Source organism: Felis catus, chromosome A1, assembly GCF_018350175.1.
Source record: "Felis catus isolate Fca126 chromosome A1, F.catus_Fca126_mat1.0, whole genome shotgun sequence".
NCBI classification, from domain to species: Eukaryota; Metazoa; Chordata; class Mammalia; order Carnivora; family Felidae; genus Felis; species Felis catus.
In genome coordinates, this window is record NC_058368.1 from 71,012,667 (window position 1) to 71,037,202 (window position 24,536).

At 40.8% G+C, this 24,536-nt stretch overlaps 1 protein-coding gene and 1 non-coding gene across 12 annotated transcripts in view; both read left to right on the plus strand.

Annotated features, from left to right (window-relative positions):
- Positions 1–24,536, plus strand: part of CLYBL (citramalyl-CoA lyase) — a 266,697-nt gene that overhangs the window by 197,412 nt on the left and 44,749 nt on the right. For all 11 annotated transcript variants that reach the window (XM_011280713.3, XM_019829047.3, XM_045055400.1 and 8 more), the window contains exons 3-4: positions 18,712–18,900; positions 23,094–23,195. In XM_011280713.3, coding sequence (XP_011279015.1) covers positions 18,712–18,900; positions 23,094–23,195 — 291 coding nt within the window. The remainder of the gene's footprint in view (positions 1–18,711; positions 18,901–23,093; positions 23,196–24,536) is intronic.
- Positions 191–296, plus strand: LOC111556737. The gene has a single exon (XR_002736456.1). It is a non-coding gene; the product is annotated as a U6 spliceosomal RNA (small nuclear RNA).

A 24,536-nucleotide genomic window follows, 5' to 3' on the forward strand; every position in this document is an offset into this window, starting at 1 on the left:
AATATGCCTAAGATGACAGAGAAACCAGGGGACATTCTGGAGCTCTTTTTCCTCACAGTCTTCATTCTTTCATTTTCCTCCCTATCCCTTGCTCTCCTTTCTTTAAAATTAAAAAAAAAAAAATTAACTCACTATCTGTATGTCACTGCCTTAATCACAACCACTTCCATTCAAAAATGCACACAACCTGGTGTTCGCTTCAGCAGCACATATACTAAAATTGGAACGATACAGAGAAGACTAGCAAGTCCCTGTATAAGGATGACACACAGATGTGTGAAGCACTCCCTATTTTTATGTCCTCAGTCCGGTCATGCCTCCGGAGCTGAAGGTCCACTCCAGTTCCTCCCATCAAGGCTGGGTGCCTCATGGCTACAAGGTTTCTCCTTCCTCTATGGTACTCTCTATACTTTTCCCCTCCTCCCAATCAAAGCTCTGGCATGGGAACAAAAAATGCATACAACCCCAAAAAAGATCAAAACCTCTCGCTCCATCCTGCCTTCTTAGGCAAACAGCACCAAAGTAGCAGTTGTTGCCAAAATACATTAAATGTGGCTTGAGAAATCAGCTTATACACAGTCCAAATTTAAATCTTTACAATCATCCTCTTCCGTAGACCAAAACAGCAACAGATGGGTAAAGGAAGAAACGGAATGTGGTCACATTTTATACCAGCAGTATAGACCTTTTCAGATTGCAGTAAGTCATTTGCCATCCACAACCTATGGTCTTTCATTCCTGCTGAGGCACGGATTCAAGATTCTGGGTTTGGGGTTTCTGAGTTGGAACAAAAACATTTAGCAGGTGGCTGTATATTTATTTTTTTTAAATCAGGCAGTGGTGAGTCTGGTACCCTGAAGACCACAGCACCCATAGGCAAGTAGACTCTAGATATTTAATATCTGATTTCATTCAAAATGAAAGTTCTAAGATTGGACAGGTGGACAGGCTGGCTCCCACTATCTGTGAGTAAATTTGGCCCCTTCGGGGATTCTCCTTAATGCCAGGAGACCAGCTCCCTGTGTTTTCTTTTCAGTTTGGCATTGCGGAATATAAGAACCACAAGACACACTCCCTGTTACCATTTGGGTATAGTCCTGGTATGAGGACACTGGGTTATCGAAAACAGGTCAAGCTAGTATGAGCTCAGAACCAACCCCAAGTGAGTGGGCACCAGGAAATGGGAGTTTAAATTTGAATGGTCCTTTTTTAAAAAGTAGGTTTTGTATACACATTAAGATGAGCATGTATCTTTTTTTAAATCTAACATTTATTAACTGTTTATATTACACCATTTTGAATCCTCACCAATCCCTGAGTCAGACATTATTATCATCCCCATTTTTCAGATGAGGAAACCGAGGCACAGTGAGGTTAAGGAACTGCCCAGTCTCTTACAGAGCCAGTTATTGGCACAGTTGGAACATAGACTTGCTGGATCTAGAGCTGGTTTAAAGGGAGACCGTGAGAGTTGGAATTTCATGGCCAGTCCTTTGGAGCCTAAATGAGCGTGTAATTTGACCTAGCGTTTGCTCTTCTAGGATGTATCCTAAGGGAATATTCAGACAAGTGCTCTGAAATGAATGTTCTGGGATATTCGTTACAGCTTTGTGTGTAATCTTTTCAGTATCAGGGCAAATGTCACCTCCTCAAAGAAGCTGTTTTGCTGCCATACTCAAGTACCAATGCCCCCTAGCATGCTATCCTGGTACTAAATTCTGTCCTCTTGATAGCTCTTTCCACAGCCTGCAATTGTTTATTGGTTTACTCATTTATTAGTTGCTTTCCTAACTGGAATGTAAGTTCCATGTAGGCAGGGACTGGTTATCTCCATTACCTAAAATAGTACCTGACACATAAACAGTATTCAGTAAATATGTGTTGGAAAAAATAAAAGAATTAATAGCAAAACATTGGGGAAATTTAAACTCTGAGCCATTAGGAGATTGATTAGGTAAATTATAGTATATCTATGCAATAGAATACTGTGCAGTCATAACATGATTGTGGAGATTTTCTCCTTCATAGAGATGTACTCTGCCTATTGTTGGGTGAAAAAAGCAGGGGAAGCATGTGTATTATGATCCCTGTACTGGTCAGGGCTCCTGGTAGCCAACCACAGAATCTACTCTATTAAGTTAGAGCAGAAAACAAAATAGTTTATTATAGGCTACTAGGTAAGTCACAGACCCTATGCGATGCAAGGAGGGATTCCACAGACAGGGCCCAGGATTGGGACCGTGACACTTGAGTTCTGCATCACCTCCACTGCTGACTCTCTGTGCACTCTCTGAAAAAGTTAACTCTTGTAACCTCCATGTTCTTCAGGCAAACATGGATAATAAAACCTGCCCTGTCTACCCCTCAGGACTGCTGTGAGAGCAAATGAGATGCAGGCCCTTTGAAAAGTTAAAAAATGCACTCCATCAGGTGGCATTTAACTGAGCTGGCTGGCTCAGTTAAGAAAGAGCATGTGACTCTTGACTTCGGGGTCATGAGTTTGAGCCCCACGTTGGGAATGGAGATTATTTTTTTAAGTAGATAAATAAATGGAAAAAACCAATAGGGTATATAAAAAAAAAAGAAAAGTTAAAAAAAGAACTGTGTAACATTTACATCACTATTCCAAAAGACAAGAAATAACAAGTGTTGGCAAAGATGTGGAGAAAGAAACTTTTGTGCACTGTTGGTGGGAATGTAAATTGGTACAGCCACTGTGGAAACCAGTAAAGAGGGTCCTCAAAAAAATTAAAAATAGAAATACCATATAATCCAATAATTCCACTAATAAATTTGGGTATTTACCCAAAGAAAACAAAAACACTAATTTGAAAAGATACATACATTTCTGTTTATTGCAGCATTATTTACAATATAGAAACATGGAAACAACCTAAGTGTCCATTGATAGATGAATGGATAAAGAAGATAAGTGTGTGCATATGTGTGTGTATACACACACACACACATATACACAATTGAATATTACACAGCCATAAAAAAGATGAGATCATGACATTTGTGACATGGATGGCCCCAGATGGTATTATGTGCTAAGTTAAATAAGTCAGACTGAGAAAGATAAATACCATATGACTTCACACATATGTGGAATCTGAAAAAAAATGAATAAACGAAAAGCAGAATCAGACCTGTAAATAGAACAGACTGATGGTTGCCAGAGGGAAGAGGAGTTGGGGATGGGCAAAATGGGTAAAGGGGAGTGGGAGATACAGGCTTCCAGTTCTGGAATGAATAAGTCACAGGAATAAAAGGCATAGCACAAGAAATACGGTCAATGATATTGTAATAGTGTTGTATGGGTGACAGGTGGCAGCCACACTTGTGGTGATAATGTATAGAGAAGCTGAATCACTATGTTGTACACCTGAAACTAATGTAGCATTACGTGTCAACTATGCTAAAATCTGAAGAAAAAAAGTTTACATCCTTGCTATCCAGTGATTCTGAATGTGTGAACATACATACTTCCTTCCAAAGCCATATTAGTCAGCACTGGGATGCCACTGGTCCTCACCACTTACCAACGGCACATCACTCTAAGCATTAAATTGCACATGGCAGTGGTCTGGACAAGAAGTCTGGTAATTTTGGCAGTTGTTTTTGCTAAGCTTGTCCTAAAATCACTTTCCACGTGCCTTCAGCCACTCTCCCCCTGGGCTGACCTCCGCTTCAGGCCTGTCCTTTTCTCAAGGCTCACTAAGCTTGCCATCTGCAGGGAGCATGCAGTTCTCATCTCTGAGATCTGCACTGTCTAGCATCAAAGCTCAGTCTTCCCTAAGCAGCATCCCAAGGGCTAACCTCTGGAGCACTGGTGTTCAAAGTCACTGTCAACCAACACTTCATGCATGATTTGGGCAACTGACTAAGTATATATTGAAGGCTGGATTCAATAAGTTTTTTAATTTCCTTATTCCATTTTTTGCATATTTTTATATTTTAAAAAATGGTTCTCATTGCCCCCCTATTGTGTGGGAAAAAGAGTATTGTGATATAACAGGGCATTTCAACAAGGTACTAACATTGTTAAGAAGGACTTTGATGTTCCTGAAACCAGGCATGTGTTGCAAGGTGGGATGATGTTCTCAGTTCCTGTATGTACGTCCAGAAGCTTTTCCTGGCAGAGCTTTTAGCCCCTGAGACTTTCATCTTCATCTAGCACGAAGGATACAATTTGATCCTGACGCATGGAGTATAGAAGCTGCAGAACGTCCACACAATCTGTTATGCTAAATCACACCTGGTGTCTGCACAGAGAAGGCTCTGGCAAGCTTCCTCGCCGCTGGGACCGAGGCCTCTGACTCTGACGCCAAAACATGGCAGTGTTGCAAGGAGCCTTCTGAGAGCCTGGCTCTCCGGCATGGTAAATTAACCTGCTTGTTCTCACGTTAAATACTTTATGAAAATTTACTGGGCGATAAAAGAGGGAAGAAAACCCAAGTGGCTCCACACTGAGCCTGCCTGGCACCGGTGAAGGAATGAAGCTGCTGAGAAACTCCACGTGAAGAGCTGGCAAGAAGCAAGGTGGACAACACAATGAAAATGAAGTGTGGTGTGGGCTGCTGCATTGTTTTAGTAGTATTTTCTCAAGGAAGGCATTGAATCGTAGGAGAGCTGGTGTTGGTACGCTAGGTAAGAGGGCCCTGGGCTCTGCCACTTTCTCCTTGGGACCCATTTTCAGAGGAGTTATGGCATGCCCCCATAGATCGCAAAGAGAAACCTCCTCCTGTGTGGCTCTGTCCTTGAGAAGGGCCCTTTGCTGTAACCAAACCATGTTCTCAAAGGGCAGAATGTGCCTGTTTAAAAATAAAATATTCTAATGGCCATTATCGTCCTCCATTCTTCAATTTTCCACATTAGATTCTTCTTCTCTTTTCCTTGTTGATTTTAGAACAAAAATAAGATGATGAAGAGTAGAATGGAGAAGTTCTCCCTAAAATACCTAAAAATTTGGGGGCATGTGGCTGGCTCGGTTGATGGAGCATATCACTCTTGAACTCGGGGTTGTGAGTTCGAGCCCTACATTGGGTGTAGAGATTACTTAAAAATAAATCTAAGGGGTGGCTGGGTGGCTCAGTCAGTTAAGTATCTGACTTGATTTTGGCTCAGGTCACCATCTCGTGGTTCTTGGGTTCAGGCCTCGTGTTGGGCTCTGCGCTGACAGCATGGAGTCTGCTTCGGATCCTCTGTCTCCCTCTCTCCCTGCCCCTCCCCCGCTCGTTCATTCTCTCCCTCTCTCTCAAAATAAATAACATTTAAATAAATAAATCTTAAAAATAATATTAAAATAAAATACCTGTAAATTTGCCACCTAAAAGAAACAAAGCCTTTTTAACTATCACTTTCTTTGGGAAACAATTAGGAAGCAAGACAAACAACAACAATGAACCATGAAAATGAAATGATTAGTTACTATAAAATGAAGTGTGACTGTGTATTTGAAGAACAGAAATCAAAATCCACAAAGATGGAACAAGCTGATAATACTAGGCAGGGGATTTTAAAATTCCTTTTCATTTTAAAGCCACACCGACATTAAAAGGAGTTTGTGAGAATAATGGTCCGGTTTAGCATGCGGCAAGAAATATTTCCTTGTGTTTGATTTCTGCCATCACAGAGCTTATCTAGTTACCTGATTTCTTCATTCATGGCTGCCAGGAAGACTAATTAACACTACGGAAGCTAAAGAATCCTATTTGCTCTGCCACAGAGTAAAGCTTCTTTCCCCCAAAATGTGAAGCCAAGGCCTTGCACCTGCTGAAATTCCCGTTAGTTTGGTTTGTTGAATTGCAAGGCTGTTTGTGCCTTATCATTAGACATTCATACTCTATCTGTAAGCTTTTATAACCTCCTACTTATGGAGACAAGATTCTTTGTGTCAGCACCTTAGAGAAGTGTTGCTGAAGCAGTTGGCACGCAGACAGGAATTTCCCAGCAGCACCGTTGGCATGGCGGAGCTCCTGTACAACCTACCTTAGTGCAGCCTCGCAGACAAGTGGGCCCCATTCACCTCCAAAATTGGTGACGGGCAGGAAAACAGATGTTTTCCCACGTAGAAGTGAAGCTTTCACTTTTTAAGAAAATTGATTCTTAATACTTAGAGGACAGTTTGGATTAGTTATACTAGAAGTGTATCTCAGGTGGGCTTGTAACCTGAAGGAAGTCATCAGCCAAAACAGTTGTGAGCATCACAGTAAAACTGCTCCAGCCTGGACAGGTGACATGGCTGTTACCTGATGTATCTGAAACCCTGGCAGGGCCGCCTCATTACATCATGAACCAATCACTCTCGACTTACCCTTAAAAAAGAATGAAAGGCCCGCAGACCCTGCCCCAGGTGGGTGGGTGGTCGGTCCATGGCACCTGTGGCAAATGGCAGTGTTTTTGTCCTTATAAGCAGAAAGGTAGGTGCAGAGTCCTTTGATGACACTGTTCCCTTTCGCTTGTTTGCTTTCATTCTCCCATGCAGACTGCAACCCAGCAGGAGGGCTTTTAAACCCAAACAGTTAATTACCTTCTCTAACCCAGAGAAGTGGGGAAACACAAATCCAGCAAGTTGAGAGGGAGAGGGCAGCTTTGCTTGGGGCTGTGTTTTACACCAGGTGGGAAGGGAGCCACCTTCACCATCCACAGGGCAGAGGGAGACCAATTAGAAGGCAAAAGGGAGGGAGGCAGGCCTCATTCCCACTCCTTGTGTACTTTACATTTCCTTTTCAGACAAGAAAATGCACTGTACTGCACCTGCACTGCACTCTCCAGATCAGAGGCCTGTGTAAACACACCCACCCCAAAGACAAAATTGAGTAGCTTCAGGACTAGAGGCCCTCTGGAGATAAAAGCATGTGCTTCACGCTCAGGAGATGGAGACATAGCCCGTGGGCAGAGCAGGCTCGGGCAGGGAGCTTCTCCACGTAACACTCAAGGGGCAGAGGGGGTGGACCTTCCCCCAGTCCAGGCCTGAGCACTAGCAGCTTCCACTATGGAGAGTGTTTTCTCAACTGAACTCCAAGTCTTGTCCCACCACCCCCAACACCCTTGCCTCCCTCAAAGGGGGACCAAATACAAGGACTTAGCCCTTGTATTCCTAAATTGGGGCTCACCCCTGCCCACCTGGGAATCTCTGGTCTTTCTGTCCATCTCCTGGTGCCAGCCCCTTCCCTACCTAACCTCATACGTACTGACCATCTGCCTCTGTATTTGCTCACTGTTCCTGCCTCTGCCTTCTGCCCATTCCTGGCTCTTTGCTGGGTGCTGCCCTCTCCTCAGCACCTAATGAGATCCCCAACTCCCCTGCCCCCTGTCTGAGCCTGAAGCTCCCCCTCCTGCCTCTAATCCTTTCTAAGTCCTGTTGTCTGTTCCACTGACTTTAACTGTTTTACTTCTCATTCTGTGGGTCTTTCATTGCCACAACTAGATTACACATTCCTCTGTTGATTTATATATCAATATAAAGTTATTTATATACCTTTCCCTATCCCTCCTCACCTGTTCCCAGCACCCAGCACAGTAGATAGCATTTGATTGATCCCTCTCCTACTGGTTAAAAAGTTTTAAATGTACCAGACCAGAGACATCAGATAGAATCTGGGGATAGTATTCAGGAAATTTTCTTTTCAGAATCACAAACGATCTTAAAGAAGAGGACAAATCCTATCAGTTATCTAAATGTTTTCAAGTATCTAGATGTTTGGCCATCACCTGAGTGATGATGTCATTCAGATTTCCTCTGGATCCTTTGCATCACGTAGACATGGGTAGTGGCTCCCTTAGGAGAAAGCATGTCGAAGCACCCTGTTCCTCCACTCACAGATTGTCCTGCCTAGAGCCAGTCTCATGGCTCCTGGTGCCTCTGCTGCCCTGCTAGAAAACAGAAATTATGACACTGCCCCTCTGAGGCTGTGAGACCAAGTGATGAGTGAGAACAACGAAAATAGTAAGAGTGGGAAGACTCCACAGCTCCACAGACAAATCTGAGCATGGCAGTTGTTATTCACAAGGAGAAAGGCAACACATGCCTTTAGTAGGTAAATTGTCTTTTTAAAAAGTTGTGTGCTGGGGCGCCTGGGTGGCTCAGTCGGTTGAGCATCCGACTTCGGCTCAGGTCACGATCTCACGGTCCGTGAGTTCGAGCCCCGCATCGGCCTCTGGGCTGATAGCTCAGACCCTGGAGCCTGCTTCCGATTCTGTGTCTCCCTCTCTCTGACCCTCCCCCGTTCATGCTCTGTCTCTGTCTCAAAAATAAATAAACGTTAAAAAAAAAAAAAAGTTGTGTGCAGGGTCACCTGGGGGGCTCAGTCAGTTGGGCATCCGACTTTGGCTCAGGTCATGATCTCACAGTTTCTGAGTTTGAGCCCCACGTTGGGCTCTGTGCTGATGGCTCAGAGCCTGGAGCCTGCCTCGGATTCTGGGTCTTCCTCTCTCTCTGCCCCTCCCCTGCTAGTGCTCTGTCTCTCGAAAATAAATAAATGTAAAAAAAATCTTTTTTTAAAGTTGTGTGCAAAGTGTACCTCAAAGCCACACTACCAGGGGTGCCTGGGTGGCTTAGTCCATTGGGCATCCGACTCCTGATTTCTGCTCAGGTCATGATCTCACGGTTTGAGTTTGAGCCCCACATCAGGCTCTGTTCTGACAGCATGCTTGGGATTCTCTCTCTTCCTTCCTCTCTCTCTGTGCCTCTCCCACTCATGCTCTCTCTCTCTCAAAATAAATAAATAAACATTTTTTTGGAAAGATCATAGGGGTGCCTGGGTGGCTTAGTTAAGCATCTGACTTCAGCTCAGGTCATGATCTCATGGTTTGTAGGTTCAAGCCCTACATCAGGCTTTCTGCTGTCAGCAGAGAGCCCACTTTGGATGGGAGCTCTCTGTCCCTCCCCCGCTCACTGACTCTCTTTCTCAAAAAGAAATAAACATCTTTAATTAATTAATTTTTTAAAAGACCATAACAAGTGTTGGTAAGGATATAGAGCAATTGGAACCTTCATATACTTCTGATTGGAATGTAAATTGACACAGCCACTTCGGAAATAGTTACTAGTTCCTCAGAAGATTAGACATAGATAGAGTTGCCTTATAATCCAGTAGTTCTCCTATCTCCTAGGCATGTACCCAAGAGAAATGAAAACAGATAACCACACAAAAACTTGTACATGAATGTTCATAGCAGCATTTTTCCTAATAGCCAAAAGCCAAAACCAAATGTTCATTAACTGATAATAGATACATTCTAAGTGGTATATCCATACAATGGAATATTATTTGGCAATAAGGAAGTACTGATACATGCTACAATATGATGAACCTTGAAACATTGTACTAGGCAAGGAAACTAGTCTCAAAAGATCACATATTGCATGATTCCATTCACATAAAATGCCCAGAATAAGCAAATCTACAGAGAAACAAGGTAGATTCATGGTTGCCTAGAGCTGGGAAGGTTGGGGGAATCTGGGAGTAACTGCTGAAGAGTATGGAGTTTCTTTTGGGGATGATAAAAATATATATTTTTTTAGTTTATTTTTATTTATTTTGAGAGACAGCAAGCAGGGGAGGGACAGAGAGAGAGGGAAAGACAATCTCAAGCAGGCTCCACACTATCAGCACAGAGCCTGACTCAGGGCTCAGACTCACAAACCATGAGATCATGACCTGAGCTGAAGTTGGACGCTCAACCAAGTAAGCAACCCAGGCACCCCAATGACTCAATTCTATATATTACATTACTCAGTGCTTATCAAAATGGACTCTTTCTTGATCCCCTTTATCTGGCTTCACCATCTACCTCCCTTCAGGCAACCACCAGTTTGTTCTCTGTATTTAAGAGTCTGCTTTTTCCAACCGACACATGACAAAATGCTCAACATCACTCATCGTCAGGGAAATACAAATCAAAACCACACTGAGATACCACCTCACACCTGTCAGAATGGCTAACATTAACATAGACAACAACAGATGTTTACGAGGATGCGGAGAAAGAGGATCTCTTTTGCACTGCTGGTGGGAATGCAAACTGATGCAACCACTCTGGGAAACAGTATGGAGGTTCCTCAAAAAATTAAAAATAGAACTACCCTACGACCCAGCAATTGCACTACTAGGTATTTATCCAAGGGATACAGGTATGCTGTTTGGAAGGGGCACATGCACCCCAATGTTTATAGCAGCACTACCGCCAATAGCCAAAGTATGGAAAGAGCCCAAATGTCCATCAGTGGATGAATGGGTAAAGAAGATGTGGTATATATACACAATGGAGTACTACTTGGCAATCAAAAAAAAAAAAAATAAAACAAAATCTGGCCATTTGCAACTATGTGGATGGAACTAGGGGGTATTATGCTAAGTGAAATTAGTCTGTCAGAGAAAGACAAGTATCATGTGACTTCACTCATGAGGACTGTAAGACACAGAACAGATTAACACAAGGGAAGGGAAGCAAAAATAATATAAAGACAGGGAGAGGGACAAAACATAAGAGACCCTTAAATATGGAGAACAAACAGAGGGTACTGGAGGGGTTGTGGGAGGGGGGATGGTCTAAATGGGTAAGGGGCATTAAGGAATCTACTGAAATCATTATTGCACTATATGTTAACTAACTTGGATGTAAAATTTTAAAAATAATAAAATAATAAAAAATAAAGTAGTTAAAATGTCTGCTTTTTGTCTCTCTTTTTGTTAATTTGTTTCTTAACTTCTACATATGAGTGAAATCATATAGTATAAGTCATTAACTAGTTTTTAACATTTTATTGTAGAAATAGTCTAATACAGATGGTCTCCAACTTATGATGGTTCGATTTAGGATTTTTCTACTTTACCATGGTGCAAAAGTGATACACCTTCAGTAGCAACTGCACTTTAAATTTTGAATTTGGATCTTCCCTGTGCCAGCAATAGGCAGTAAGATCCTCTGTCATGGGAGTGCCTGAGTGGCTCAGTCAGTTAATTGTCCGTCCAACTTTGGCTCAGGTCATGATCTCACGGTTGGTGAGTTTAAACCCTGCATCAGGCTGTCTGCTGTCAGCCAGGAGCCTGCTTCAGCTCCTCTGTCTCCCTCTCTCTTTACCTCTCCCCAGCTCATGCTCTCTCTCTCTCTCAAAGATAAACATTAAAAAAGAAAAAAGATCCTCTTTCATAATACTGGGCAGCAGCAGGGTGCCTCAGCTCCCAGTCAGCTACATGAGCCCAGGTAAACAACCAATAAATACACTGACCACCATTTGTACCATACAACCACTGTTAGGTGTTCCCTGGTGGTCTAGTGGTTAGGATTTGGCACTCTCTCCCACACAACCACTGTTTTTCACTTTCAGTACAATATTCAATAAATTACATGAGGGGCACCTAGGGGATTCAGTCAGTTAAGTGTCCAACTCTTGGTTTCAGCTCAGGTCATGATCTCACGGTTCATGAGTTTGAGCCCTTCATCGGGCTCCATGCTGGCAGCACAAGCCTGCTTGGGATTCTCTGTCTCTCCCTCTCTCTCTCTGCCCCTCTCCCTCATGCACACATGCATTCTCTCTTAAAGTAAATAAACTTAGTTCATTCTTTGAATTTTGACAAACGTGTAGGCCTGTATGACTTAAAGCCATTGTTTTAATATTTTAAAAAATATTTTTAATTGTTCAGAGACCTTCAAAATAACGTGGGTCTCAAACTCATGACCCTGAGATGAAGAACTTCATATTCTACCAACTAAGCCAGTCAGGCGCCCCTCCTAAACTTGTGTTTTAATGCATCTTTCATAATTAACACATCAGAGACTTTGCTCTACCAAAATCTATATTTTCAGAATAAACAGAGTACCTACAATTGTAATAATCTGTAGGATAAGTCAATGAGTGAAAAATTTTTCACTTTTTTTTATTGTGGTAGTAGTATACATAATAAAATTTACCATCTTAACCATTTTTAAGTGTACTATTCAGTTGTTACTGATGCATTCACATTGTTGTGCAACCATTACCACCGTCCATCCCTATAACTCTTTTCATCTTGTAAAACTGAAACCCTGTACTCATTAAACACCAACTCCCATTCCCTCCTCCCCCCAGCACCTGGCAACCACTATTCTATTTTCTGACTAAGTACCTCATTTAAGTGGAATCACATAGTAGTTGTCTTTCTGTGACTGGCTTATTTCACTTACCCTAATGTCCTCAAGGTTCATCCATATTGTAGCATATGTCAGAATTTCCCCTGTTTTTAAAGTTGAATAATATTCCATTGTGTGTGTATATGCACACCACATTTTGCTTATCCATTCTCTTGTCAATGGACATTTAGCTTGCTTCCACATTTTAGCAATTAAGAATGCTGCTGTACACATAGATGTACAAATAATCTCCTTAAGACCCTGCCTTCAGTGCTTTGGGATATATACCCAGAAATGGAATTGTTGGATCATACGGTAATTCTATTTTTAATTTTTTGAGGAACGGCCATACTGTTTTCTATAGAGGCTGTACCATTTACATTCCCACCGAAAGCACACTAGGGTTCCAATTTATCCACATCCTCACCAACACTTGTTTTTTTCTGGTTTTTTTTTTTTTCTAGTAGCCATCCTAATGGGTATGAAGTGGTATTTCATTGTAGTTTTGATTTGCATTTCCCTAATTATCCATGGTGTTGAGCATTTTTTTCGTGAGCTTATTGGCCATTTGTATATCTTCTTTGGAAAAATGTCTATTCAACTCCTTTGACCGCTTTTTGAATTGTGTTGATTTTTGTTGTTGTTGAGTTTTAGGAGATCTGTATATATTCTAGATATTGATCCTTTATCAGTTATATGATTTGCAAATATTTTCTCCCCTTCTGTGCATTGCCTTTTTTCTCTGTTTATATCAAGTGTCTCTTGATGTACAAATATTTTTTTAATTTTCATGAAGTCAAATTTGCCTGTTTTTTTTTTGTTTTGTTTTGTTTTTTGTTACCCCTGCCTTTGGTGTTGTCAGTGAATGAAATTTTAAACCAGTTATTTCGTGGTATATTCAGTATTGTTGTAGATTTTCTTTTTTTCAAAAATAAGCAAACCAAGATTTCTTTTTCATGTGGAAAAAACAATGGGATAGAAAACACTATCACCTTCCTAAAGAAATGCTACCCAGGTTGTACTAATTAATGAGAATTTCTTTGCCTTTTGTCCAATGCAGTCACTACAACAGGCTCTATGATCATAATAAACTTTTATGCATTTGTAAGAAAAATACAATAACATAGTTTACTAATGACCTGTTTTAGTCAGAAGCACTTCCTTTTTAAAAGTATAAATGTATAGGGGCACCTGGGTGGCTCAGTTGGTTAAGCTTCTGACTTCGGCTCAGGTCATGGTCTCACGGTTTGTGGGTTCAAGCCCCATATCGGGCTCTGTGCTGACAGCTCAGAGCCCGGAGCCTGCTTCGGATTCTGTCTTCCTCTCTCTCTGCCCCTCCTTTGCTCACATGGTGTCTGTCTCTCTCTCTAAAAAATAAATAAACATTAAAAATATGTATATATAAATATATAATAGAAGTTATATGAAAAAGGAGATCCTTAAATGGAAAGTTCACTCTGAATTTGTATTTTAAATTTTTTTTTTCAACCTTTATTTATTTTTGGGACAGAGAGAGACAGAGCATGAACGGGTGAGGGGCAGAGAGAGAGGGAGACACAGAATCGGAAATAGGCTCCAGTCTCTGAGCCATCAGCCCAGAGCCGACGCGGGGTTTGAACTCACGGACCGCAAGATCGTGACCTGGCTGAAGTCCGACGCTTAACCGACTGCGCCACCCAGGCGCCCCTGAATTTGTATTTTTTTTTTCAACGTTTATTTTATTTATTTTTGGGACAGAGAGAGACAGAGCATGAACGGGGGAGGGGCAGAGAGAGAGGGAGACACAGAATCGGAAACAGGCTCCAGGCTCCGAGCCATCAGCCCAGAGCCTGACGCGGGGCTCGAACTCACGGACCGCGAGATCGTGACCTGGCTGAAGTCGGACGCTTAACCGACTGCGCCACCCAGGCACCCCCTGAATTTGTATTTTAAACCAAACCTCAAAATTTTCAAAAAATTTTTCATGTACCTAGTGATATCAAGGCCCAAAGTTTGTTTCACTCCATGCCTGTGGCATCATTTTACAAATGAGATGAAATGGAAATCATATGGACAGATTCAGAAAAGATAGAATTCACTAGTGTTTTTGAATATGTGGCATGGCAGTGTGCCTTTTGTACAATTAAATAATGAAATATTGCACATTTTTCAAAATCACAAAGGTTATATGTCTCCCTGGAATCTAGAAAGTATTTCTATTTCTTTATTTCTATTTCTTCGTATTTCTTAATTACCAATTCTGGGTTCGGCAGCACAGCTTTCTCACGGCTCCTGTTGCATCAAGGGTCATCTTTGTGATTTCCTCTGAAAACGACTATACATTAACATACAAGGTTTGAGTGGGGGATGGAAAAGGGAAAGGTGTTAATTCAGATGTTATGAAACTGTGATAATGCCATTATTTAAGGCACTTATTTGGGTATGTTTATACTTTGTAGTTTTATAAATAAACCCAAGGGGCTCCTCCTGGTTGTCACAATCCTCCTTGAATCTCGTATCCTGTCTGTCTCTTCCTATCCGACAGTAGAATTGATGCCGCTCTAATCCCTGGAAGTTTGGAACTAATGAACTGACTGCTGAGCTGCCGCCACGGAGCTTGGTCCCAAACTATACTGTACTTCACACTCGATTTATTCTCCAGATGGCGAGACTGTGCCGCCCTGCCGCGAGGGACCACCTCTTCCACTGGAGTGTAAAAGTGGACGGATGTTGTTTTCTTTGCAGATTTGATCATTCTGAGCTAGAAACTTGCGAGGATGATTAGTTATTAGCTTTAATGGGTGCCAATTGAACCAACTGCACGCATATTTTCTCCTTTAATTTTGGAGTCTGCAGGTCTTGGCGATGGTTGATTTATCCGCTTTCTTACGTCACTGGAGCGTGTCTCTTCCCCAGGTGATAAGAACCGAGTCTCTGAAATCATAGCACGCCTTGGTTCCTGGCCCAGACAGAGTCACATAATACGGTGGCTTATGTATAAGGACAAGTTTATTAGCCACTGGTCCACTGCACTGAGCAGCCCATGGCACGAAATATCGATTGAATGTGGGAAGTTTGGTGACACTTTTTATTTAGAACAGGGGCCGATGAAAATTCTGATCTGTGCCTACTTTCTTTGTGACCTCTGTGGAGTCCACCTCTGGAATCACATACTACAGAACACACTATGGTAATTAGTCTCTGCAAAGATCTGATGTAACTGTTGATAAAGGCTTTAATTCCATTCCTTATTCTGGTTTTTTTTCCTCCAGGTTTTCAGATTTTAGAGGAACAAGTTCATCCTACATTAAGAAAAATCATACCAAGGCCATTCCGTAATGTTAACACTACTGCATTTAGAATGCAGTTCCTTCTCAACCTCATTTTGAACAACCCATTTTGCTACCAGAATGTAAGACACCCTTCCCCGCAAAAAAAAAAAAAGGTCTTTTTTGAGTGGCCTCTTTTTGCTTTAATTTCCTCTTCCTTCTTTTTTGCCAGGGAACATTACCTCCCAATCATGTCAGCAAATCACCTTCTGAGAAGGTGGTGTCTGCCAGGCCATATCTTACTAATCCCCCGAATGAGATGGAAATTGGAAGGATGGTCAGGGCCAAATAGCAGGCAAAGAAAAAGAGAACCAAAGTGTGAGGGGAGCGAGGTGATGCAAAGGAGAGAGCTGTAACAGAAAGAGATTGGTATCAAGGGGAGAGAGAAGAAGGAGGGAGAGAACAGAATGAACAAAATTTCTTTCTTTTCACAACTGGGTGGACTGTGGCTGTCTCTAACTGAGCACCCAGAACTAAACTTAATTGTTCTTAGAAACTGCCTTCCTCTCACCCAGCAGATGGCATGGGTGTGTTTGCTAGCACAGTAACATATTTCACCATTAAAGCACCAAAAAGAAAAAAAAAATCAACATACTTGTTGGTTGGTATAAATTCAGTGAGGTTGTTGGATATTTTGGGATACATAGCAGAGGGATGCACACTCAGTTTATGTAAATTACAACAAGCAACAGCCTGTTAATAAGGATGTTGTGTGGCAATATACCTCCAAAGCCATCATCTTTTTCTGGAAAGGTACAGAATGATGAAGTGGAAAGCGCTTGTCTTAATTCTGAGCCAAAAAAAAAAAAAAAAGTCTAATAAAATGCTGACTATTCACTATTCATTATTATAATGTGAAAAGTACTAATCAGATTATGCCTAAAATTGGAATTAGGTATTTCATTTGCAGCCAATTTCACAAGGGTTGAATTTTACTAAGTAAACCAGAATGTGCTGAAACCATGGCAATCTGACTTTAGATAAAAATCACGAACAGGTTTAGCACACGAGCTTTGAACAAACAGTCTCCTTCTAATCCAAATGAAACAACAAAACAGCTTAGAGGTCAGATTTTATTTGACACCTACATGAACAGTTTAGGAAGTTGATGTTGCCAGGCTTCCGTCACCTTGAGCACACATGCAGATTAAAGTAGAGAGTGTGGATGATGATTCAAGTAACTCACATTTTTAAATGCATTTCAGGCTAAATGATCTAGTTAGTTCCCTTCCATTTTCCATTCACTCGGTCCCAGTAGGCACTTTAGAAGCCCAACCTGCTATTGAAAGAAACCCTGGAAATTGAAATATTTACAAGCTGCAGCAATCCTGAGTTTGTAGCTGTTCAGGCTACATGGAGCATAACACATTTTAGGTTCTCTGAGGCCATGGATCTAAACACACACACACTGCCAAAGAGCTGAAGGCATTTCTCCCGACAGCTCAAGATGTCCTTAGAACCATGATGCTGAGCTCACTTCCGCTCTTCACCTGCAGCATTTTCCTGTTAAATGAACAGGACTTCCTATTTAATGAATGGAACAAGGCATGGGGGGGCAAGTGGATGAGTTTTATAGCTGTGGAACAGCCAAAGGCATGATGTGGAACCAGGCCACTGTTGGCTCCATCATCCCTCACTTTAGCTAGTGTGAGCTCTCTTGCTTTTGTCTAAGCTTGGCCTAATTATCAGCAGTCAGGGCTCTGTAAATCAGGGCTCCACAGAGCTGTCCTAAACTGGTCTCCGTACTCTGTTTCCAACTGACCTGACAACTCTAAGCCACTGTTTCCTCACACTGTTTAACTCAGACCACATTTGGAAGCCTTCCCTCCTCTTACTCGGTCGTAGACCTACATCCGTCTGCTTTAAATCTACTGTCCTGGCTTGTCTTGTTGATTAGACTTAGACCCAATATTGGCTCTAATAATTCTTTCTTTTTTTTTTTTTTTTTTTTTTGTCTCCACTTTGGTTTGCTATTTTCCCAGATAAGTATTGCTGTTCAAATGGCTGTATATTGTTAAGACTTTTTTTTTTTAACCACATTCATCAGCAGTGAGAAGCTTTAAAGTTTTATTAGTATCATAAAAACCCTTCCCAAATGAAACTACTTTTGATAAGTGTTCATTCTGACAATGAGAATTTGTTGAGGGCTGTTGGCAAGTTGGAGGAATTTGTTTTTGAAACTGAAATTGGCAGGAAGTAATGACCCCAAGTGCTTTCTTTCTCTTAACTCCAACCCCCAGCCCCTCAATGTGCTCCTTTCTCTCCCCACCCCCTTCCCCACCTTCAACACCCGAACTCAAAGGCAATAAATAACATGTTTGGTTTCATACAGTTTTTCTAAGGACAATTCATACACCGAAACAGGCTTCAACCTTTCAGCTTTTCCTAACTATGGAGTATAGACTGTCAACTCAAAAAAATGTATTTGTCTTCCACTTCATGAGGGGATTTCTTGGTGATGTTATTGCCTTACATCTGAATAAGCTGGAGCTTTTTTGTACTGTGGAATGTCATTTTCCTATAAGTGCCTTCTTAATTGAATGTCAAAATTCAACTCAGTTGCAAAAAAATTTTGAGTTAAAAACATGATGCATATGGAAAGAGGAAAACAAATCCTTATTTTTTCCGTAATGTGACTATGCCAACAGATGAGACTACAATTATCCAAATGTTATGTAGTTCCTTATATTTATTAAACGAGAAAATGCAGGTAGAAAACTGAACCATGCCTAAGCTTAGTAAATGCTCAATAAATGTTATGTATTAATTATTTCACCTTTCAAGTTGGGAAGAAATGCTAATGAGAAAGAGGACAGTATTATTTAGAAGTGCACCAAGAGCGCTTGGGTGGCTAGTCAGTTAAGCGTCCAACTTCAGCTCAGGTCATGATCTCACAGCTCATGGGTTCAAGCCCTGTGTCAAGCTTGCTGCTGTCAGTGCAGAGCCTGCTTTGGATCTTTTGTCCCCACACCCTTCTCTGCTCCTTTCCCGCTTGCACTCTCTCAAAAATAAATAAATCTTTAAAAAAAAAAAGTGCACCAGTATGCATTACGGTGGCTGTCATCTCTGTTATAGTCATCTTGAATGAAGTCTGGAAATCAATCACTTGTCTGTCAGATCGGACAACTTGCTTCCAATACCATTTATGTGCTAGACAGGAAATGTGTAGATACAATCATGGTGCTCAGACTCTGAATCCATATAGCAGACTCATGGTCAGTAGGACTGTGTTTCCTCTCAGTGATAAATAAACTTAAGAGATACATTTTATCGACACTTACAGAATGAAGCTCGATCGAGAATAGTAAAAACTCTTGAAGACTTTGATCTGGGCCCAACTGAAAAGTGTGTGAGGGTCAACTCGGTGTCCAGCGGTCTGGCCGAAGAAGACCTGGAGATTCTCCTGCAATCCCGGGTCCTTCCTTCTAGCCTGATGCTGCCAAAGGTCGAAGGTCCTGAAGAAATCCAGTGGGTGAGTAGCTAATGCTTTGCTTTAATTAAAGACTCAGGAGCAGCTATGAAGGAGTAGCAGAAAGGAAGGATTTGGGTGCTGCAGATTTTGAAAACACGTACACGGAACAGAGAAAAAGGGAGCTGAGGAAAAGAGGGGAGTGCAAGAGACTATTGCCTTCACACAAGGGGAGCCTGGCTTTACCCAGCATGTTCAGAGGAACAACTCCGCTCTTGGGATGATGCTTCTGCACCCTACTCAGATTTGCGGGTTGGACAGGACAGCCTCCTCAGTCTTTGGAAACTAGCTTTTGCCTGAGAATTGGATCACACCTCACACCCTGCCAGGCCCTAACCTCCACCTGAAAGAGCAGGGAAATAAATGGCTGTTACCCAGGTTCATTTGAAGTCTTCATACACAGCGAAAGCACATTAGCCACGAATGAAAAAATGACCCTAGAGAAGGAGAGGGAAAGGTCACTCCTGAGGGCAACTAGAGGAATAAACAGGAAGCTTTTAACTAGTGGTTTTAATTAGCACAGATATTATTTCCTGAACAGCTCTCCAGTTCGTCCTTTTTTAAATTGCTGACAGGTGTGTTTGTGTTTCACGACAGACTTTTCAGCCAATAAAAACCTGGCATGTCAAATTACTTAAGAAAACTTTGAAATGGGCCTAATTATACTATGATTGTTTTAATTGTTAAAGTAGGGGGAGGCTAGATTTTATTTAGGAGTTGCTATGATTTTGCAGATCTCTGCTGAATAAAATAACTGTCCATTGTGCCCCTCCAGGGCAGACAGGCTGTGACTCATCAGTGCTGGAAGCTTGGTAAGGGCATGTGGACAGTGGTGATTTTAAAGCCACATCTGGGATTATCTCTAAGGCTGTGGTTGCAAATACAGCAATACAATGAATAGTTGTAACACCTGAGGAAACCATTCCCTTTTCTAATGCACGTAGATACCTTGGATCTATACTTTCCAATGCTATAGCCACCTGCCACGTGTGGCTACTGAGCGCTTGAAATGTGGCAAGTCCAAATTGAGATGTGCTATAAGTGTGAAATACACACGGGATTTTGAAGACTTAGGAGCCCTCTCCCCGAAAGACTGTAAATTATCTCAATAATTTTTATATTGATCACATGTTGAAATGACTATATGTCAGATTGATTGGGTAATAAACATTATTTTCTTTAAGATTTTTTTTTGTTTTACTCCTGAAACCCATATTACATTATATGTTAACTAACTAGAATTTAAATAAAAATTTGAAAAGAAAAAGAAAAGCAGGCTACAAAAAAAAATGAATAAATAAAAATAAAGAATAAAGTTTTTTGTTTTTTTTTTTAAGTATTCTCTACACCCATCATGGGGCTTGAACTCACAACCCTGAGATCAAGAGTTGCACGCTACACCAGACCAAGCCATCCAGGCGCCCCAGGTTGAATAGACATTATTAAAACCACATTCACCTGTTTCGTTTTACTCTTTTAATGTAGCTACTAGAAAATTTAGAATTACATATGTAGCTGCCATTCGGTTTCTGTTGGACAGCTCCGTGTTGGAGTCTTCTTGAAGACCCACGTTCAAGGACCCTTATTTACTGTCTAAGCTGGAGTTCTTCTCTCCAAGGTCACCCCTCAGAAGCTGGGAGATACTGGTTATAGTAGGTTACACTCTCTGAGGCCTCCTACCCCATTTGAACATGTCTTAAATGGATTGAAACAGAATCTGAAGCCACTGTTCCCTTTTGGTTTCATAGTTAATGCCTGTTTATCACCGTTATTACCCTTCATTTAAGAGACGAGGACCCACCCCAGCCTTCAGCTACAGCTCCTGTTCGCTGTTTTAAATCCTTGGATAGAAATAGGATTTCTAGTTAACAGAAGTCTTTTGGGCTGTTTATTTTTTCCTCTCCGTTTGTATTTATGTGAAGCATAAAACCCAGAGCCTGATGCACAACTGAAAGATGGGCTTCCTTGTTTTCTTTTGTGTGAGAATCTCTTGCTGGTCTTTTGTCGCTAGTGTGGGTTCTTGTTTGACTGGCACGGCTTATTGGACTATAACAAGCGTGACTCTGCCTCCTTTGTCGCGGGACAATTCTCCCACAAATCCCGAACAGTGTGCATTCTTCCAACACACTATTGGGTGTGCACTGGAATTGAAAGAATTGCTGAGCCCTGCTACTTCATCTCCTCCCCAATCTCTTTGTGATTTTTTCCCCTTCTTTTCCTCCACCCCCCTCCCCCTTCCCCTCCACCTCACTGAAATGAACACTTTACCAGGCCGGAAACATTTAATCGTCTCCTTTTGAAAAAATTAATTGAAACTTCTCCACTAGTTACCTTTTGTGTCAGTACTTAATGCAATTTTTTAAGAAAGAAGGGGAGGAGGAGAAGGAGAATGGGCTAGAATATTTAATGTTCAAATGCCCCTATTGGCTTAAAAACAAAAAAGCATTAGAGATTTTTTTGTAAGAACAGGAAACATAAAGTATTTAACTAGTTTTAAACTTTATGATTTTCGTAGTTATAACTGTGATCACAAAGAATGGGGCAAGTAATGTTGCAAGTTTATTCTTCTTCTTTTTTTTTTTTTAATGAGGAAAAAAGTTCCTCCAGTGCATATATAACCCCAGAACCACTAATATTTCATTACCCATTTTCTAGCTTAAATGTGACATAAATTATGTTTTCTTTTCATTTACACGGAATATTATCCATTTTGTCTCCTTCAATTGTAGCCCTCTTTCTTGCTATTTTGGTTGAGTTATTCCTTCCCTTGAAAAGTTACTAAGGAGGTGACGATGATGGTGTCTGAGGAGGGGAGGAGCCGTGGAGCAACTGGGAATAATTCTTCATTACTGAAAGCTGTGATTTATTTTAGCCTAATTGTAAAGTTACTGCAAATTGCTCAAAAGCTTTTTAAAGATCCCAGTGATTAGATTTTTTAGAGGGGGGGGGGTGCTGCACAAGCAAGGAGGGGGCAGCTAAAAGGGGAAATAACACCTCTAATCCTGCTTCTGGTAAATAGGCTGCCAGCTTTTAAAATGAGTTTCCTTTCTATTAGTCAGAATATTATGCTAAGCCTTAAGCATTAGTTTTTTTATGTTGCCATAGCAGCCCTATTCCTGCAGGGTGGTGACCTCCGATGATTACAGTACAAAGCTTATAGGGTCTTGAAACCCCCTTTGAAGATGAAAAGTCTTTGATGGTTTATATTTATGCAAATCTCTTAGATATGATTTACCCAACTGAGACTGAATGGAGAGATGATTAAAATTCCCTTTTCCTTTGATATCCATTAATGGCTGAATATTCCTTAAATTTAAAATGGATATATATGTTTTCATCTTTATTTACAAAAATATCTTTGTCATACCTGTGTGTTGTTTTTTTTTTTATCTCCCCACATCTTATTAGATCTAGATAGACATAATAGATTTACAATTTAGAGTGTGGTGGGTTTTTTTTTTTCCTTTTGAAAGGGGGGGGGGTGGTGGTGGTGGAGATCTGTGCAAGAGCTTTTGTATGTTTCCAGATGATAGATTTTGGAATTTGGGCTACCCCACTGGCAGCACAGAGCTAGCTGTGAACTGGTCTCATGGAAAAAATTGGCGAGCTTTGGTCTTCAAAGAATTAAACTTCCTTTTTAAGGTCTTCCTAGGTAAGCTAAAAAATTATGAAGAAAAACCTTCTGAACAAAGGATAATGGTGCTGTAATGAATAATGTGGGTGCCACGCAGAAGGCTGCTGAACAGTTACACTGATGTCAGTGCCTGGTCCAAAACAAAAACAGAAAGGCAGGTAGAGCAACACTTTGCTGTTTTGGGGGCCTACCATTTGCATTTAACGAAGTGAAGGCTAGAGGTCTTAAGCAAATATGTTTTTAAGAAAAGCATTTAAACTCCAGAATCTCTCTTTCCACTTCTAACTCCTAGGCCTCAAATTACTCCTTTAGGGGGGAAAAAAAATTAGAATGCTTGAAGTTTTACTATTCAGTTTGGTGGGAACTTTGTTACCTTTTTTCCTTTGGTCTTTCCTCCTGTTTTTGTTTTGTTTTGTTCTGTTTTAATTCTTTTTTTGTGTACGAAATAAGCTGGGATATTACTTCCTTAGGCCAAAGACTTGAATACTACTTTTGTGACTAACATTTTAGTGATTGTACATTTTTTTCCCCTACTAATCACCTATGACACTTTTGGTTTTAGTTTTCAGACAAATTTTCATTCTACTTAAAAGGCCGAAAACTTGAACAACCTATGAATTTAATCCCTTTTGTGGAAACTGCAATGGGTTTGCTCAATTTTAAGGTAAGAAAACATAATGTGACTAATAAGTTAGTATTTTATTTACTACCTAAAGAGAACTTCTGTTCTCTTGACATCTACTTAAACTATTTTTCTAGAAATATTTTTAAAGCAAAGTAAACCTTGAGCACCATTTATTGCCTATAATAATCCAAAATCAGGCTGTGAGCATCTTAGAAGACAAAGAGATTGGTCAAGTAGCAAGGGAAAACTTCCCAGACCTAAATATTTAAATGAAATGTCTGTATATTCTTATTTTAATTAAATAAACATATATAAACATATGCTTTGAATTACTATATTTATAGTTAAAATGTACATGAAAATGTATTTTGTTGCCCTTATGAATTAACTTTCAATTATTCTTTTGTATACAATTGCCTTCTATTGGGAAATTTTCTGGCCTCTTTGTAGCAACGTTAGCCATAATGTCTAGTATATAAGATTGCTATTTGTAGGTTAGTATACACCAGTAAGTTGTAGTATATTATTTCAGTTTGCCACATTAGAACATAAAGAATTTCCCAGTATACATTCAGGAAGATTAGCTGAGCCAGGGGTTTTCCAGCATTGTTTAAGCTGCCTTAAACAATTTGCCTTAACAATTTCATGGCTACCTTGTTTCCTCCCTTTTATCACTGATCATTTAAACCGTTTTCCAAAATATGCCTCCCATTTCACCTGACTTGTTAACATCAATGTAGCACCCCGTTTCAGAGGGCAGGAGGGAAGAAGTCCCTAAAAACAAAGAAAACAGATAGTTGAACTGCCTTAGATAATATGGGAGTAAACGCTCTGAGAGGAAACTTTGAGACCTACTGGACCTTGCAGGAGGGCCAGGGGGCACATGCTTGGGAGCCGCTTCCAGCCTCATGATCAGCGTGTTTACACCACTGACCACAGATTCTTCCAGCCTGCCCCACAGTTCTGAGATACAATCAAAGCATATCCCTTAGATGCAACTAGATTCATACAATGATTGAATTCTAAACTCTGTTGTACCATTATATGCCATAGTGTACTTAGAGCACTTACAGCCTCTGAAATTAATCAACAGTGTGCTCACCCCATTTTCATGTCTTCCCCACCCACATGCTGAATCTCCACCTTTGTTAATTCAGTTCCAGCTATGACAAATGTTATTAATCTTTATTTTCACATAGAAATATGGAAGTTGCTAATTAATACATCTTGGATGTCTTGTTGCATTTTTATTTTCCCCTCTGGAATTGTAGATTTTTGTATGTCTTTAGTCCTGAGGCCATTTACTAAGAAATCCTGATCCTAATGCAAATAATCCAGTGAATTTGATCTAAAAATTCTTGTTATGTTTTATGTTTATTG